The sequence below is a fragment of the Pelophylax lessonae genome (assembly GCF_965119305.1).
Source record: "Pelophylax lessonae genome assembly, chromosome: 3".
Lineage (NCBI taxonomy): Eukaryota > Metazoa > Chordata > Amphibia > Anura > Ranidae > Pelophylax > Pelophylax lessonae.
The window spans coordinates 87718556-87738948 of NC_138770.1; the positions used below are offsets into that span (position 1 = coordinate 87718556).

The following is a 20393-nucleotide window of genomic DNA, read 5'->3' on the forward strand; positions in this document are numbered from 1 at the left end:
TTTTTTTTTATTTTGGGGACACTTGCCTACATGTGTGCAAGGTATTCGATTTTGACAGGTACCACAGGGCTTAATCAGCAACACATTCAACAGTAAAAGTATTCATGTCCCTTGAAATTTTCCACATTTTGCCATGTTACAACCAAAGTCCTATATGTATTTTATTGGGATTTTATGTAATAGACCAACACAAAGTGGTACATAATTGTGAAGTAAAAGGAAAATCATAAATGGTTTTCAAAATGTTTTACAAATGTAAATGTCTGAAAAGTGTGGCGTACATTGATAATTAGCCCCCTTTACTCTGATACCCCTAACTAAAATTTAGTGGAACCAATTGCCTTCAGAAGTCACCTAATTAGTAAATAGAGTACACCTGTGTGAAATGTATTCTCAGTACAAATACAGCTGTTCTGTGAAGCCCTCAGAGGTTTGTTAGTGAACAAACAGCATCATGAAGGCCAAGGAAAACACAAGACAGGTCAGGGATAAAGTTGTGGAGAGGTTTAACCTCCCTGGCGGTATGATTATGTCAGTAATTACATACCAAAAGCGGTACAATTGTTTTCATGGAAATTTGGCGTTATGTATTATAGGCCTACAATTCTTAGTAATTACTGACTTAAACCTGACCAAAACAAGACTCTAGTAGACACCCAGATGTGATAAATTTGAAACACAAACGCATGAATTATAATCGAATCAATAATATAATTTTATTATTTAATATATAATATATATAATAAAATTATATTATTGATTAGATTATAATTCATGCATTATATATTATATATATATATATATATATATGTGTAATATATAACGCATGAATTATAATATATATATATATTTTATATATATATATATATACATATATATATATATATATATATATATATATATATATATATATATATATATATATATATATATATATATATGTGTATATGTGTGTGTGTGCATATATATATATATATATATATATATATATATATATATATACATATATACACATATATATACCGGTATATATATATATATATATATATATATATATATATATATATATATATATATGCATATATATGTATATATGCATATATATATATATATATGTAAATATATATATGCATATATATATATATATGCATATATATATATATATAATATAAAATGTGTTATGTGTTTTGTGCAACGTTTTTTTTTTTGAATTTCCCTCCCTACTTCCGCTCCCATGCAGCATTGCTGCTGCAGGGAACGGAACTAGGAAGTGATTACACCGACGGTGGACGGAGGAGCGGTGGGACTCTCTGCTGGCGATCTCAGCAATGAGAGATCATCGCTGGATCGCCAGGATAAGGTAAGAGAACACTGCTGCGCTCTCTGCCTATCCACCCCGAGCGTGACTCGGGGTTACCGATCCTGATATGAAAAACCAACCCCGAGTCACGCTCGAGATTACCGCCCAGGAGGTTAAAGCAGGGTTAGGTTATAATAAAATATCCCAAGCTTTGAACATCTCAATGAGCACTGTTCAATCCATCATCCAAAAATTAAAAGAGCTTGGCACAACTGCAAACCTACCAAGACATGGCCATCCACCTAAATTGACAGGCTGGGCAATGAGAGCAATAATCAGAGAAGCAGCCAAGAGGTCCATGGTTACTCTGGAGGAGCTGCAGAGATTCACAGCTCAGGTGGGAGAATCTGTCCACAGGGCAACTATTAGTTGTGCACTCCACAAATCTGGCCTTTATGGAAGAGTGGCAAGAAGAAAGTCAATGTTGAAAGAAGGCCATAAGATGTCCCATTTGCAGTTTGCGAGAAGTCATGTGAGGGACACAGCAAACATGTGGATGAAAGTGCTCTGATCAGATGAGACCAAAATAGAACTTTTTGCCCTAAAAGCAAAAAGCTATGTGTGGCGAAAAACTAACACTACACATCACCCTGAACACACCATCCCCACCGTGAAACATGGTGGTGACAGCATTATTTTGTGGGGATGTTTTTCTGAAGCAGGAATGGGGAAGCTGGTAAAAGTTGATGGGAAGTTGAATGGAGCCTAATACAGGGCAATCTTAGAAGAAAACCTGTCAGAGTCTGCAAAATACTTGAGACTGGGGCAGAGGTTCACCTTCCAGCAGGACAACAACCCTAAGCATACAGCCAGAGCTACAATGAAATGTACAATGAAATGTTTAAGATTAGTGTTGGGCGAACGGTTCCGCCCGAGCTGAGTTCAGGCTGAACATTTGCCTGTTCGATCGTCCGTTGAACCCCTGAATTTGCAGGGTGTTCGCTCTGTCAAACCCCCTGCATACTGCACATTGCATTCTGCACCCTGACTAGGCAAAGCTTTGCCCAATCAGGGTGCAGGGTCCTTAACAACTGATGAGTCATCTACTGTCAATAGGCTTCCCCTCTGACAGCTGAATAAAAGTAAATATGGCATGGGGTCACCCTCCCCATTGAATACCAGACCCTTAGGGGCTGGTATAGATTTTAAGGGGAACCCCACACCAAAAAAAGGAATGGGCTCCCCCTCCCCAAAAAAAAAAATCCATACCAGACATTTATCCAGGCATGCAACCTGGCAGGTCAGGAAAGGGGGGGGGGGGGCGAGCGAGCGGCCCCCCTCCTAAACCATAAAAGGCCACATGCCCTCAACAGAAAGGGGGTGCTTTGAGGCAGGGGGGGCTCTGCCACCCTCACCCAAAAGCACCTTGTCCCCATGTTGATTGGGACAAAGGTCTCTTCCCAACAATTCTGGGATGTGTTTGTCAGGGTTTTCGGGTGGGGGGGAGTATCGGAATCTTTAACAAATTACAGGGGGTGCCCAGATCCCCCACCCTCATGTGATTGGGTATGGGGTACCTAGTACCCCTACCTATTCAACAAAAAAAACAAAAAAAGGGAGACAAGTTTTTGACAAATCCTTTAAATCAAAAAACAGTGTCCCTCAATGTAAATCCATTGTCAATCATGGCGCCAGCCACACTGCTGACCTGGAAAGAAAAACGCTCCACCGAATGCCTCCTCCTTGCTTTGACAGTTCTTTTATAGGCAAGGGGTGGGGCCACCAAGTAACATTGCCAGGTGCTCCCCCCCCCCTTACCTATATATAACTTTCAAAGAGTGGAGGAGGCACTCGGCGGGCGGCTCTCCTAGAAGGCGTAGTGTTGTTTTTTTCGGGTCGGTGATGGAGCAGGCAAAGCTTTTGACGATTTACATCGAGGGACACTGTTTCTTTTTAAACTTGACACCGGTTTTCATTTATGTTGTACACTTTTTTGGTGAATTGGTAGGGATACTATGTATTCCATACCCATTCACATGGGGGGGGCGGGATCTGGGGGGACTTTCAGATTCCGATAATCCCGCTGGCCCGCATACCCCAGCAACCACAACCCAGGATTGTCGGGAAGAGACCCTTGTCCCCATTAACATGGTGGACAAGGTGCTTTGGGGTGGGGGGCAGAGGGCACTTGCTCATCCCTCCCCCTTGCCTGACCTGCCAGGCTGCAAGTCCGGATAAGGGTGTGGGATGGATTTAGGGAGGCCCCCATGCCATTTTTTAAAAAACTTTTGGCGTGGGGCCACCTTTTTCTTTAACTTTTTAATAGCCAGGTGTCGGCAATCGCAACCGCGAGTCAATTTAAATGTGATTCGACTTTTTTTTTTTTTCTTTAGGAATGTCATTTTTGCGCCAGCATTTTATATACACAGTATAGATGCACCACTTTACAGGCAGACTAAGGGAACCCCCCAGGCACTATATTTGAAGGAATTTTTCATTTTTATTATTGCACTTTAAGCATCATTAAAATCACTGCTCCTGAAAAAAATTTAATTTAAAATTTAGGCTCTGCTCTTTAAAATGAAAAACAAAAATAATTAATAAAATAGAATGAAAAGAAAGTACAATTTTACTATACTTTAATATTTATATAAAATGATTTGTTTATAATACCGAATGAATCTATGACTCCAGATTCCAGTAGCATTACGGGTTTTCAAAGCAGTAACTTTTCTTTCAGACTGTCTTTCTCTCACTTGCTAACTTTTATCAACAGAGCAGCAGGAAGGAAAAGATGAGTTATTGCTCTGTCTCATTTAGTTGTAAGTTTAAGCTTGAACTATTGAACTCTGTAAATGACAGGCATTTTTTGCACCACAGCTGCTAAGAGCAGTCTGGTAAACATGGGAAAAACCTAAAGCTACACCTGCTGTTAATGTAAACAAAAAATATTATATGACATATTTCATATTTACTTCACAAAATTAAAAAAGTAGAAATATTTGTTTTCTTTCTAACTGTAATAAAAAAAAAAAAAAAAAATATATATATATATATATATATATATATATATATATATATATATACAAAAATATTGTACATTTCCTTTTATAGGATATACATTTAATCTACATCTTTCCAACTGTTACTGGTATATGTTGAGTACTTGTCAGTGCTAACAGGTTTTCATATTTCACTTCTTTGAGAAATTTCTGCTGTAGATAAAAAAATAATTACAAGGCTCGGTCCTGAGACCAATCTTGTTCAATTATTCATAAACAGCATTGAGGACAGGATCAGTAGCTCAATATCAGTTTTTGTAGATGACACAAAATTAAGCAGGGCAATAACTTCTGATCGTGAGGCAGGAATCCTACAGAATGACCTGAACAAAATCGAGTGGGCAACTACATGGCAAATGAGGTTTAATGTGGAGAAGTGTAAGGTTTTGCACTTGAGGAATAATAACATAAAAGCACAAAACACTTTAGGGGGGGAAACTCTGGGGGAATCAAAAATGGAGAAAGATCTGGGGGTCTTAGTAGAAGATAGACTTAGCAATAGCATGCAATGTCAAGCGGCAGCTGCCAAAGCCGGCAGAATATTAGCATGCATAAAGAAAGGGATGTATTCCAGAGATAAAACTATAATCCTACCACTTTATAAAACACTGGTCCGACTGCATCTGGATTATTCTGTTCAGTTCTGATCGCCAGTCCTCAGAAGGGATGTGCTGGACCTGGAGAGAGTCCAGAGAAGGGCAACTAAACTAATTAGGGGATTGGAGGCACTTACAATCGCTTGATTTATTCTCCCTGGAGAGGAGACGCCTGAGAGGGGACATGATAGCGATTTATAAATACCTCAACTGGGATCTCAACATAGAAAAAAAACTATTCAGTCGAAAGGATTGCATGAGGACACGAGGCCATTCAATGCAATTAGAGGAGAAGCGTTTTAACCTCAGGCTACACAGTGGGTTTTTTACAGTAAGGGCTACAAGACTGTGGAATTCTCTACCACAAGTGGTAGTAACTGCGGGGAGTATGGCTACTTTTAAAAGAGTCTTGGACGTACATCTCAAGGATCAAAACATTCAGGGGTATTTAAAATGATTACGGCCACACACACCTACACAGGTTGAACTGGATGGACTATTGTCTCAACCTCAACTACTATGTAACTATGTAAGGGCTGTATCGAAAGTAATGCAAAGTGGACATAATGTTTTTATTTTCTTACATAGGCTGTTCAAATTTCACATGCTGGTAGAGTAACTCTTCCTCTATAACAACTTTTCTTCTTCCTCCGGTTTACAGAAATAAATAATGGATTCCAAGCAGAAGCAACGTGACATTGTTGAGTTTTTGCCATTATTGAGTTTTTGATAAAGGAGGGGAACAGGCTGTCCCACTTCCACAGATGACACCATTGATAAGAGCACTGTCTTGCCATTAATGACTCTGGTCAATAGTGTTATTTGTAGTTGTTTTGTAGCCTTTTGTGAATGTCAGACAGCCTGCAGCCCTCCATCATCAAGAACTCAATGATGGCACTTTGCTTCTGCTTGGAATCCATTATTTATCTGCAATAAAAAATAATAATACTAAGGTTTACTAAAGAGAAAGAGCTACTCTAACAAGATATTAAATTTGAATGACCTATGTACTGTAAGTTAAAAAAAAGATATGCCCATTTTGCACTACTTTTAGGACAACCCTCATATACCGATGTAGGACTTCATAATGAAACAACTTACCCTGACTAAAGGTGAGCCCAGAAGTCTTATATTCTCATTAACTATACCCATGAGCTTCTTTATAGTGGGGTCCTCATATTCAAATCTACGGCTCAGTAGTATGGACACAATTATGTTGGCCACAGCTGCATTAATAATGGTTTGATTGTTGAAGGGCTTCCCTGAAATTTGAACACAAAAACAAAGTTAGCATTCCATTTTTTTTCCACCCGTATTAAATGTTGCCATTATCTGCTAATTTTGTTTAAAAGATGAACTGCAGGAAAAAGCTTGGCACCTGTTGACTTTGTGGCCAGCTAAACCTTAAGAGAAATGTACTTTGTGATTTCTTCTATATCAATCTACTTATGATATGATCTCCAAGTGCTCCTTGAGAAGATAGTTTGTACTCTCTTGTTGCTCTACTTGCTTACTTAACTGCTACTTGTTATATTGTTACTTTGCATCCTAATTAAGACACTGTAACTCTTTTAATTTTTTTTTTTTTTTTAACTAATAAAAAGAAAATATGTATTGCAATGTTGGAGCAATGCAGCAGGTTTGCTTTAAAATGTAATTCAAGTAAAAACATTTTTTCTTGGATAGAGTGGAGAGGGATTAGAACATCTTTTAAGTGTATTGCTGTCTGTGTCCCCGTTAGGGAGATTCACCCTTTCTGTTTGTCCTGTTTACAGCATCATCAAAAGTGAAGGAAAATTCCAAATGTTGGGTTGACACTAGAACAGTAATAGAGGGGAAATCTTCTAATAGGGATATCGTTCTGGTGACTAGAGTTGAGATGAACAAGCCCAGTTTTGGTTTGCGCCAGATTTCTTGAACATCGCAAAAGTTCGGACGGGAAACCTATTAAAGTCTATGGGACCCAAACTTGAGAAACCAAAAGTTCCCATTTTGAAGGATTATATGCAAGTTATTGGCCATAAAAAGGGTATGGGGGCCCAAGTACTGTCCTGGAAAACATGTAACAATGAAAAAAAAAGTTTTTAAAAAAGACTGTTTTTGAAGGAGCAGTGATTTTAATGATGCTTAAGGTGAAACAATAAAAATGAAAAATGTCTTTAAATATAGTGCCTGAGGGAGGGAGGGGAGTGTCCCCTTAGTCTGCCTGTAAAGTGGCACATCTTTTCCATGTAAACTGACATGTGTATAATATATATATATATACAGTGCATTGCTAAAGTATTCCGCCCCCTTGAACTGTTTGACCTTTTGCCACATTTCAGGCTTCAAACATAAAGATATAAAACTGTAATTTTTTTGAAGAATCAACAACAAGTGGGACACAATCATGAAGTGGAATGAAATTTATTGGATATTTCAAACTTTTTTAAGAAATAAAAAACTGAAAAATTGGGCGTGCAAAATTAATCAGCCCCTTTACTTTCAGTGCAGCAAACTCTCTCCAGAAGTTCAGTGAGTATCTCTGAATGATCCAATGTTGACCTAAATGACTAATGATGATAAATAGAATCCACCTGTGTGTAATCAAGTCTCCGTATCATTGCACCTGCACTGTGATAGTCTCAGAGATCCGTTTAAAGCGCAGAGAGCATCATGAAGAACAAGAAACACACCAGGCAGGTCCGAGATACTGTTGTGGAGAAGTTTAAAGCCGGATTTGGATACAAAAATTTCCCAAGCTTTAAACATCCCAAGGAGCACTGTGCAAGCGATAATATTGAAATGGAAGGAGTATCAGACCACTGCAAATCTACGAAGACCTGGCCGTCCCTCTAAACTTTCAGCTCATACAAGGAGAAGACTGATCAGAGATGCAGCCAAGAGGCCCATGATCACTCTGGATGAACTGCAGAGATCTACAGCTGAGGTGGGAGACTCTGTCCATAGGACAACAATCAGTCGTATACTGCATAAATCTGGTCATTATGAAAGAGTGGCAAGAAGAAAGCCATTTCTTAAAGATATCCATAAAAAGTGTCATTTAAAGTTTGCCACAAGCCACCTGGGAGACACACCAAACATGTGGAAGAAGGTGCTCTGGTCAGATGAAACCAAAATCAAACTTTTTGGCAACAATGCAAAACGTTATGTTTGGCGTAAAAGCAACACAGCTCATCACCCTGAACACACCATCCCCACTGTCAAACATGGTGGTGGCAGCATCATGGTTTGGGCCTGCTTTTCTTCAGCAGGGACAGGGAAGATGGTTAAAATTGATGGGAAGATGGATGGAGCCAAATACAGGACCATTCTGGAAGAAAACCTGATGGAGTCTGCAAAAGACCTGAGACTGGGACAGAGATTTGTCTTCCAACAAGACAATGATCCAAAACATAACGCAAAATCTACAATGGAATGGTTCACAAATAAACATATCCAGGTGTTAGAATGGCCAAGTCAAAGTCCAGACCTGAATCCAATCGAGAATCTGTGGAAAGAACTGAAAACTGCTGTTCACAAACGCTCTCCATCCAACCTCACTGAGCTTGAGCTGTTTTGAAAGGAGGAATCCACTTCCGGTTCCGGCGCCGCATGGAGTAGGTGAGCGCTCTCCAGCTCCCGCAGCGTGCCCTCCGAAAACGGCTTAAAAAACCTGCCCACTGCCCAGGATCAGCCTCGAATCCCCCCCCGGAGGTCCATCGATACCCAGGGACCCGGCGGTGCTGTTTTAAGTCCGGCCGAATGGAGCGGTTCCTCGAGAAGGCCGCGTCCCGACCTCCGCCGGCCCCTCCGCAAATTGAGGCCCCGGTCTCGGCCTGCTCCGGCGCGACCGCGGAGCTCCCAGCCATGGACATCGCACCGCCACAGCCGGGCACGACACAGCAGCCCCCTACGCTGGCTCTTTCCTCTGCAGGGCTAGGCACCTCCACGGAGCAAATAGCTCAGGCTGTAGCAGCTCTGCTAAACCCCACCATTGCGGCCTCCGTGGAGAAAGCGGTGGCTGCTGGCATGGCCAGCATAAAGAAGGAGCTGGAGGCACATTATAAGAGGCTTAATGAGGCTGAATCCCGCATATCTAATATTGAGGATGAGGTGTATCAAATGCAGGGAACTGAACAGGCTCAGGATAAGCTCAATCGCATCATCATGGATAAGTTGGAGGATCTGGAAAACCGATCGCGTCGGAGCAATCTGCGATTTATTGGGATTCCAGAGAACATTGCCCCCTCTGCCATTCCCGAACTTTGCGCAAGAAAAATCCCTGCTGCCTTGGGGCTACATGGTACGTGTGTGGTCGAACGGGCCCACAGGATGGGGCTATACTCCGAAGACCGTAAAACCCCACGCCCGATCATTGCAAAATACCTGAATTATGCGGACAAGTCTGCTATCCTACAAAAATTCCGGCAGACTTCCAATTTCCAAATTGAGGGCATGAAAATTCTAATATTTGCGGACTATTCTGTGGATGTCGCAAAAAGACGCAAAGCCTTTCAGACCGTATGCTCGAAACTGCACCAGGAACACTTGAAGTTCACCTTGGCCTATCCGGCGACGTTGCGCCTTCGTGCACCTAACGGCGACCAAATGGCATTTCAGGATCCAGAGGAAGCGGAAGCTTTTGTTCGCACACTTCGCCTGGGGGATCAGGGCCCCTCTTTCTCTTCATCTGCTAAAGCCCTTCCTTTTTCCAGACCGCTAGATCAAAGGAGCCCCAGTAAGGAACCTGCCAAACGGCAAAGATATGCCGATGTGGTCAGCTCTGGTCGCCCGAATGTTCACCGTTGATCTGACCCCCCCGACTGTCTCTGATTTGCACTACTGGGCCCGGGTCTGGGCCTGTTCCCACTAGGACGTGGGCTTAGAGGACTCGGGATACTCCCGCCATTCTCTCAGGTTTGCTATCTGTACTGCTCTGTTTTACTGGCATGTCTCTTTTGTTTGTTCCTATGCCTAGGTATATCGTTTACTGTTTCATGTATTTTTACACTGTGTGCTCCTGCTCTTCTTCCGATTTGTACACCTCGGATGCCCAGAATGCCAGAAGGGCTGGGTACCTGAGCCATACTGACCACTCGGACCATTAAGTGGGTTCACTACCATGGTTGGACTCGGGGGCACGCTTGGTGGGCTGGGCTCCGTGTTGTACACATGCGGAAAAAAGAGAAGTTCTTACTGTTTACATTGTTATTCTGCTGTATTGCATTGAATGTTTATGCTCGGTTTCTCCCTGTCTTCCTACGTTCCTTACCTTCTCCCCTCCCCCCAACGAAGGTGTGCTTCTATCCTCAGTGTGCGAGCTCATGGTTCCGAGAGCTGTCTAAGGTCAGACATGTAATTCCGGTGTTTTACATAACATTGACCCAGGGTGGGGCTAGGCCGACCCTGCATGCTTCCAGTATAATTCCCCCTTTTCCTGTCCCATGCCTATAGTGACGTGGAATGTTAAGGGCCTCCGATCCCCGGTTAAGAGGATGAAAGTCTTACGACATCTCAAACGGTTAAAGGCGGACATTGCTCTTATCCAGGAATCACATCTGCCTGCGGAGGATATGAAGCGCATGGAGAAACTCTGGGTAGGCAAAATAGTAGGGTCACCTTCCTCCGGCCGCAAAGCCGGAGTGATGATACTGTTCCATAAGCGCCTCCCAGTGGAAATTCTTTCCACAGACACTGATAGCGAGGGGCGGTATGCATCCGCACACATACGGCTTCATGACACTGAGTTAGTTATATCCAACATATATGCCCCGAATGTCCTGGACCACTCCTTCCACGCCTCAATTGCGGCTCGGCTCCTCTCCCTTCCTGATGTCCCCCGTATCGTGGGCGGCGACTTCAACGCGGTAATGGACCCGGTTATGGATAAATCCGCGCCCCGGCAGGGACTGCGCGACACACTGCGAGCTGACCCCACTCCACTAGCGTCGTTAATAGAATCACTCTCCCTGTCAGATGTTTGGCGTCACTCGCACCCCGCGGATCGGGAATACTCCTTCTACTCCCACCCCCATAAACGTTTTACTAGAATCGATTACCTGTTCTGCACGGACTCCCTCCTTCCTCTCTTGCGTGACGCCACCATACATGACATCGCGATCTCAGATCACTCCCCGGTTTCAGTATCTCTACCATTGGCGGAATCCCCCCCAGTCCCCCTAATTTGGAGGTTCCCTTCCTACCTTAAAGACAATTTGGATTTTGCCCGGTACCTTCGTCGTGAGTGGGATGATTACTATGTGACGAATAAACAACACAGCAGCTCCCCTCTCCTCTTCTGGGAGGCGGGGAAGGCCTTTTTGAGAGGTCGTATTATTTCCTATGCGGCGGCTTTCAAGCGGCACACGAATAGCAGCTACAAAACGGCTAGTGAACGGTTGGCGACGGCCCAGCGGGCACTGATACAGGCCGACACCCCCATGGTGCACACGGCATGGCTTGAGGCTAAACGGGACTTTGACACCTGGGCAGATAGGGTTGAAATGCTTCACAAAGCACATCTCGCGGCGACATTACACCGCTTCGGTAACAAGGCCGGGAAACTGCTTGCCCGGCTATGCAAGGGCCCGATGTCCACCACGCACATAGGCTCGTTGCGGAACAAATCGGGAGCGGTGGACTCCACTCCGCAAGGGGTGCAGGGGATCATGCGCGATTTCTACGCCTCGCTGTACGCCTCCGAGGCCATGGACAGCTCAGTAGCTGATTTTTTCCTATCTGGGACTGATATCCCCAAAATATCCGAAGAGCATTTAAATACACTTAACGCCCCGATCACGGCGGACGAGATTGCGTCGACTATAAAACATCTTGCAGCCAATAAGTCTCCGGGCCCCGATGGTCTTTCCGGGGAATTTTACAAATTAGTCTCCCCTGGTGTGATCCCGACTCTAGTGGACGTGTACTCTTCAATTTGGCACGGCGGACCCTATCTCCAGACGGGCAACCAAGCCATTATCAAGCTTCTCTCGAAGAAGGGGAAAGATCCGCTGGAGCCGGGCTCATACCGGCCCATATCCCTATTAAATCTTGATGTCAAGATCCTATCTAAAATTGTGGCCACGCGTCTGGCCAATATCATGCCGCACCTGATTCACCCCGCGCAGTCTGGGTTCACCAGGGGTCGCTCGGCCACTGTTAACATAAGGAAGGTCCTGGTTGCTCTGGACCAGGCTCGCATCCATCCTGGCCGAGACATGGCTATTGTGACTCTCGACGCCGAAAAGGCATTTGACAATGTCAACTTCCACTGGCTGAGTCGGGTTCTGCACAGCATGGGCTTTAGTGGACCCTTTGTGAATCTCATCACTTCCATGTATCTCACACCATCAGCCAGATTGTGTGTAGGGGGGGCGCTTACGGACGAGTTTAGATTACACAAAGGCACTAGACAAGGCTGCCCCCTATCGCCGCTGTTGTTTAACCTCGCTCTAGAACCCCTCTCCCGGTATCTACTGACCAGAGCCCCTCTCCATGGTATTCGCATAGGCTCTCAGGAGCTGCGCATATCCCTTTTTGCAGATGATGTCCTACTGTTTACTTCAAACCCCGCAGAAGACGTCCCCGTAATAGTTTCCGTGTTTAACAGATTCAGACAGTGCTCGGGTCTCAAGATAAACTATTCTAAAAGCGAGATCCTCCCTTTGGGAACTGGCCCCCCTCGTCCATGGGAAAGGGAATCCCCATTCATGATTGCATCTACTCACATTACTTATCTGGGTATCAAGATAGGACGCACTCCGGCATCAATTTACACTCTAAACTACCCCCCCCTGTTGTCCAAAATTACGAAGGAACTGGAAAACTGGAAGGAACTGCCGCTGTCGCTTTTGGGGAGATGCCACCTTATTAAGATGGTTAGCTTTGCCCGCCTTCTCTATCTCCTGCAAACTCTTCCCCTATTAATCAGACATAAAGATGCGCAAACCCTGCAGAAAACTTTCTCCCGATTTCTTTGGCGGGGAAAGAGACCGAGAATCTCGTATAACAAATTGCAACTCTCCAGAAGCGACGCGGGTATTAACTTGCCTAATCTGAGAATGTATAATCTGTCTTGTTTGCTCAGGGCTGCTCTGGACTGGGTATCACAGACCTCACATTACTCCAATTATGAGCTTGAGTCTCAGATGGCCAGTCCATTCTCCCTAACTGCCCTCTTGCATGCCAAATGGGTGACACTGTGCCCTGATCTACGTCACAATATACTTTTGAGGGACACTGTCATAGCGTGGAGGGAGGTACGAAAACTACTGAAACTGCCAATACACTTTTCCAAATTCCTTCCAATACGGGGTAACCCGACTTTCACTCCAGGATTGACCCATTCCGTGTTCCACCAATGGGAGGAGAAGGGTTTGAATACCTTCGGACAATTGTGCGACACCAGCTCGGGTACCCCCCTTCCCTTCCGGGTTGTTAAAGATAAATTCGGTGTCCAGGACAAGGACATTTTCTATTGGACACAATGCATTCACTATCTTTCCTCAACTACTGGGAAACCAGGGAACCGCTTTCGTTTGTCTTTAATTGATTCCCTGCTGGATGCTGACACCTATACTATTTCCACGATTTACAAACCCCTCTTGCGACAATGCCCGCCGGCCTTGTCCACCTCTACTGCCTCCAATTGGCTTAAGGACTTTCCAGGCAATGACACGTTACCCAATATGGTCAGGGGTCTCCAAGCCACCCTTGCTCTAACTCCTAACTCAATTTGGAAAGAGACCCAACTAAAAATCTTCCATCGGGCGCATATTCCTTTTCTATCGGACAAAACCATACCGGACGCCCACAAATGCCCTTTGTGTCTGGTGGTAAGACCCTCACTCCACCACAAATTCTGGTCCTGCCCCAGTATAAGTCACTTTTGGGACCAAGTCCTTTTGTACATTACGGACGTGACCAAGATCAGCCTACCCAAGGACCCTATGATACTCTTGTTCGGCCACTGGGACAAGCGACTCCAAAAATGGTCTAGCCCCCCTTCTGGGTCACCCCGTGTGTGGATCCTGACTTGTCTACTAATCGCCAGGAGGACTATTCTAAGCAACTGGATCTCCACATCTCCTCCATCTCTCTCTCGGGTCAGATCAGAGCTCTCCACACTTCTCACAATAGATATCGCCAATACGGACTTCTCAGCTTTATCTTCAAGGGAACTCTTCCACCTGAAATGGGACAGATATATCACGTACACCTTTCCCCAGTCTGATCCCACTATGGCTCAATACAGGTTTAACTTCAGAGACTCGCCCAGGACTTTACCCCCACAATCAGATTCACCTTCCAACCTCAAGGACCATTGAGGCTCCCTCCCCCTCTCCCTCTCCACCCACCTCCCCCCTACTTTGCCAGCAGACGCTCTCTGCTCGGACCACCGTTGTGCTTAAAGTATGAAAATGTTTTTGTTACAGCTGTTGTTGTATTCTGTGTAATGTCTGAAAAATTTTCAATAAAAAAAAAAAAAAAAAGAAAGGAGGAATGGGCAAAATTGTCAGTCTCTCGATGTGCAAAACTGATAGAGACATACCCCAAGCGACTTACAGCTGTAATCGCAGCAAAAGGTGGCGCTACTAAGTATTAACTTAAGGGGGCTGAATAATTTTGCAAGCCTAATTTTTCAGTTTCTTATTTGTTAATAAAGTTTGAAATATCCAATAAATTTCGTTCCACTTCATGATTGTGTCCCACTTGTTGTTGATTCTTCAAAAAAAATTACAGTTTTATATATTTATGTTTGAAGCCTGAAATGTGGCAAAAGGTCGAAAAGTTCAAGGGGGCCGAATACTTTGGTAATGCACTGTATATATATATATATATATACAATATATATATATATATATATATATATATATATATATACACACACACACACACACAGTATCTCACAAATGTAAGTACACCCCTCACATTTTTGTAAATATTTTATTATATCTTTTCATGTGACAACACTGAAGAAATTGCTACAATGTAAAGTAGTGAGTGTACAGCTTGTATATTAATGTAAATTTGCTGTCCCCTAAAAATAACTCAACACACAGCCATTAATGTCTAAAACGCTGGCAAGAAAAGTGAGTACACCCCTAGGTGAAAATGTCCAAATTGGGCCCAAAATGTCAATATTTTGTGTAGCCACCATTATTTTCCAGCACTGCCCTAACCCTCTTGGGCATGGAGCTCACCGTAGTTGCCACCGGAGTCCTCTTTCACTCCTCCATGATGACATCATGGAGCTGGTGGATGTTAGAGATCTTGCGTTCCTCCACCTTCCTTTTGAGGATACCCCACAGACGCTCAATAGGGTTTAGGTCTGGAGACATGCTTGGCCAGTCCATCACCTATATCCTCAGCTTCTTTAGCATGGCAGTGGTCATCTTGGAGGTGTGTTTAGGGTCGTTATGTTGGAATACTGCCCTGCAGCCCAGTCTCCGAAGGGAGGAGATCATGCTCTGCTTCAGTATGTCACAGTACATGTTGGCATTCATGGTTCCCTCAATGAATTGTAGCTCCCCGGTGCCGGCAGCACTCATGCAGCCCCAGACCATAACACTACACACCACCATGCTTGACTGTAGGCAAGACACACTTGTCTTTGTACTCCTCACCTGGTTGCCGCCTCACACGCTTGACACCATCTGAACCAAATCAATTTATCTTGGTCTCATCAGACCACAGGACATGGTTCCAGTAATCCATGTCCTTAGTCTGCTTGTCTTCAGCAAACTGTTTGTGGGCTTTCTTGTGCAGCATCTTTAGACAAGGCTTCCTTCTGGTATGGCAGCCATGCAGACCAATTTGATGCGGTGTGCAACGTATGATCTGAGCACTGACAGGCTGACCCCCCCATCCCTTCAACCTCTGCAGCAATGTTGGCAGCACTCATATGTCTATTTCCCAAAGACAACCTTTGGATATGATGCTGAGCACATGCACTCAACTTCTTTGGTCGATCATGGCGAGGCCTGTTCTGAGTGGAACCTGTCCTGTTAAACCCGCTGTATGGTCTTGACCACATGCTGCTGCTCAGTTTCAGGGTTTTGGCGATCTTCTTATAGCCTAGGCCATCTTTATGTAGAGCAACAATTCTGTTTTCAGATCCTCAGAGAGTTTGCTGCCATGAGGTGCCATGTTGAACTTCCAGTGATCAGTATAAGAGAGTGAGAGCGATAACACCAAAGTTAACACACCTGCTCCCCATTCACACCTGAGACCTTGTAACACTAATGAGTCACATGACCTCAGGGAGGGGAAATGGCTAATTGGGCCCAATTTGGACATTTTCTCTTAGGGAAGTACTCACTTTTGTTGCCAGCAGTTTAGACATTAATGGCTGTGTGTTGAGTTATTTTGAGGGGACAGCAAATTTACACTGTTATACAAGCTGTACACTCACTACTTTACATTGTAGCAAAGTGTCATTTTTTCAGAGTTGTCACATGAAAAGATATAATAAAATATTTAAAAAAATGTGAGGGGTGTACTCACTTTAGTGAGATACTGTGTGTGTGTATATATATATATATATATATATGTATATATATATATATATATATATATATATATATATATATATATATAAAGAAAAAATGACATTTAAATTGATTTTCCCAGCTTTCAAACCATTGAGGGCAATACGAAAATGTGAAACAAATTAGCGTGGGGGTCCCCTCCAAGCTATACCAGGCCCTTTAGGTTTGGTATGGATTTCAAGAGGAACCCCATGCCAAAATAAAAAAAAAAAAATCCATATTTTGAGAGGAACCCCTATTGTAAAGGGGAACCCTTCTCCTGAACCATACTAGACCACATATCCTGAACATGAGGAGGTTGCTCTGTGGCAGGGGGGCTCTGCCCCCACCTCAAAACATCTTGCCCCCCATGTTGATGGGGACAAGGGCCTCTTCCCCACAACCCTGGGGAAAAAAATAGCTCCACTCATGACAAAGGCTACCTTCCGTCTGCCTGCTCTGCCATGTGACAGTTTCTAAATAAGTAAGGGGCTGGGTCACCTGGGGACATCACCTGGCGGCACCGCCCCATGTGACATCACTGACCCAGCATGCATTGGTCTGTGATGTCACATGGGGTAGTGCCACCAGGTGACGTCACCAGATGGCTCCATCCCTTACCTATTTATGAACTGTCAAACGGCAGAGCAGGCAGACTGCGGGGAGCCTTCATCAAGGGCGGAGCTTTTTTTTTTTTCTTTTTTTGGGTCCAGTGGTGCAGTGGACATCATGATTGAGGATGGATCTACTTCGGGGGACATTATTTTTGTTTTTTTTAATAAAAGAAATGTCAAAAACTGTGTGTATTTTTATTTGTTTTTGGTGAATGAGTAGGGGTACAATGTTGTTAAAGGGGACTTTCAGATTCTGATAGGCCCCCCCACCCGCAGCGTGGTGTTGGACTATGAGCACTGAGCCATGATTGGGCAAAGTCATCATGGTTGTTTACATAGGGATTTTCTTCACTCTCAATAGCTTAGCGGAGCAGCAGGGAGTGAAACGAAGGTATTTGGTGCTGGGGAGGACTAGACAATTGATAGAAATCGTATCACCCTCTATGTCTGAGTTGACATCGTAAATACTTACCTCCATGTGATTGGAAAACCTGTACCAAGCATTCTGCTTCCTCACTAATCTTGTCTTCTATAGTCCTTTTTCCCATCCCATAATCCCGTAGTGTGGAAAGTGTGAATCTTCTCATCACCTTCCAATTTTCTCCATTGGAAAAGACAATGCCTAAAAAAAGAACACAGGAATGAATGCACAGATGATATTTGTGTTTCTTTTTCACATGTACAGAATGCTGAATTTCTCAATTTCAGGACTGCAAGCTGCTGCCATTGATCAGATTAGGAGTTGTACCATACCAGTTATTATTCATACTGATATTTTTTGGTTTTTAGATTACCCTTTCTCAAAAATGATTCTCATGAACCCCTAGGGCTCCTTCATACCTTGAGCAGGGAACAGTTGTGGATTTGTTTTCTGCCTGATGGTGCCTGCATAGTCCCAACACTGATATAACTTGGCACAAAACCGGTGGAGTGTTTCCTCTTGTCTCTTTAGATAATCAATGATACCAGTGACCTTTTTAGGCATTTCTCCCAATTTTTATTAATGTGAGAGGTTCCTCCACCACTGACTACCAACACCAATACAAGGGGGCCCTTCTCCCATGGACTACCAAAGTAGGGGAGTCCTTTTTCCACTGATCACCAATGAAAGGAGTCACTTTCCCACTGACCACCAATTTAAAGGACTCTTTTCCCACTGACCAGACATTCAAAGAAACCCTTCTCTCGTTGACCACAAATGTATTAAGCCATTTTTCCAGTGATCACCAATTTACAGGGACACTTGTTCTAATAGTCAAACTATTGTACCATGAACTCTAAATATAATATTTTTTAACAGGGGTTGCCTGAGAGCAAAAATTTTTTTTTAGGGGTTCCTTCTGGGTAAAAAAAAGAGATAGGATGCTTTAGGCAATATGCGTTGATTCTACTTCATTGAATAGATAAAAAAGTACCATATCCCCTTATAGTTTTAGTAAACAGCGGTGTCTTTGGCCTGTCCGAAAATTCATCAGCATGGTTGATAAGAGCATCTTTTACTGTGTCATAACCACAGAGAACAACCATCTTCTCCATCCCTATTTGGACACCTAGTACTGGACCATACGTCTTGGACAGCTGTGAATTAAATGGGAAATAAAATTAAAATTGAAAATTTTAACTTTCAAACTAACTTAGCCTGTATTTAAATTACAATATTTTAGTTTTAAAAAAATCCAATTGAAAACAAACACAATCATTAGTTTGTCCCCGTTAAATATACTGTATTTTGAATTATCCTACAATACAATCTTGAGTACTTTTTTAGTTTACCAAATGTGAAACTCTAGAGAAGAAATATGACTTTCTATTAATGATCACTTAACTATAAATGCAGTTACATTTATAGAATTCTCTTAGTCCATTGCAAATTCCCACATATCTGTTCATGCTGCCATTGAAGTCCACTCTTTGCAGCTTCCTGTGATGGTGTAAAAAAATGGTGCTGCCCTGCTCCTGAATTCAGAGTATAGTTAACACTCTCATGTAGACTATGTCTGCTCTCACAACAATAGGATGAGAAAATGTTGCAGGAGCATGGCTGTCATCATGACCAAAGCCCACTGTTGGCTGAAGTCTCTGAGCTGGTCCAGGCTCTTAATCAATCCCAACTTTACAGTCAGGAGCCACCAGATGTATGACAGACAACTGGCTCAGCTTCTCAGAGAGCCCTGAAAGCCTGAGCCAGCTGCTCCCACCATCTTCACAGCCCGACACTCCAGTGACAACTGGAGGGGCCGCGCACAGAGCCGGTGACTGATAGGCACTGGAGGGGCCGTGCAGAGAGCTGGTGACTGATAGTCACCGGCTCTCTGCTCACTGAAGACTGAGAACTGAGCAATCAGTGGTCTTTGGTCGCTCAGTTCTCAGTCTTAGAAGCAGTGGGGAACAGATACAGATTTGGACCGTTGCTGCATCCACCTAGGTGAGGTTTTTTTTTTTTTTTTTTTAAAGAAGCCATATTTATTTTTTAAAGCCACACAGCATTAACAAGCAAAACTTGTTTAACCTTTTTTTTATAGATGAGATGAGATGGGACAAGAAGGCACCTAATAAAAACCTGATAGATATTCCACCCTTTCCTGTTCTGTCCAAATAAAAAAAAAGCTATGGCTGTAATTCAGATGTGGCTCATAGGACAAGCAATATCTTACCTCTATAAATGTCTTATGGGGTTTATGCATGTTGATACTGAGCACATTTCCAATGATTGGCAGTGGTCTGGGTCCAGGGGGGAAATTCTTGTACTTGTCTTGCTTTGTGTTGCTGTATACAAGGGCCAAGAAGAGGATCACGACAAGGGCCAGAAGAATTGCGACAGGGTCAACTGGAAACATTGTTATATAATATCTACAGTGAAGGAACAAAGGCATTGTAAGTGATCTACCAAGCAAACAGGTAGTAAACTCTTCTTAGAATGATAGCCATTCATGTGTGTGATGTTTGATCTGTTATGATGGAATAGATGTAATTGTACATGTGTTGTACACAAGACGTATTATGTAATCTAGTTATTGAACAGCTACCAAGTCCAAGTGCCCTTTACTAACAAATTCCCTTCATTGGAGAACCACAGACACAATTACAGTCACAGCCAGTAAAAAAATCACCTGTATTTGTTCATGTTTTTAGATGCATGGCTGAAAGATTAAGTAACATACCAGGGTAATTTGGGCTTGTAGCATTAAATGAAGCCTGACTGATATTTAGTGTTGGGCGAACGGTTCGGGCCGAGCATTGGCTGTTCGTCCATTCGGCAAACACAAAAATTTCATTTTGATCATGAGTTTGGCTCCCCACAATGCACTGCA

The 20393-nt window shown here is 43.3% G+C and overlaps 1 protein-coding gene across 1 annotated transcript in view; it reads right to left on the bottom strand.

The window, feature by feature from the left end:
* Positions 1 to 19955, bottom strand: part of LOC309550376 (uncharacterized protein) — a gene marked incomplete at both ends in the record, with an annotated part of 107511 nt that extends 87556 nt beyond the window's left edge. The window contains 4 exons of the mRNA XM_082250771.1: positions 6060 to 6220; positions 17555 to 17704; positions 18498 to 18660; positions 19737 to 19955. Of these exons, the coding sequence (XP_082106897.1) occupies positions 6060 to 6220; positions 17555 to 17704; positions 18498 to 18660; positions 19737 to 19955 (693 nt within the window). The remainder of the gene's footprint in view (positions 1 to 6059; positions 6221 to 17554; positions 17705 to 18497; positions 18661 to 19736) is intronic.
* Between the last annotated feature and the right edge of the window lie 438 nt (positions 19956 to 20393).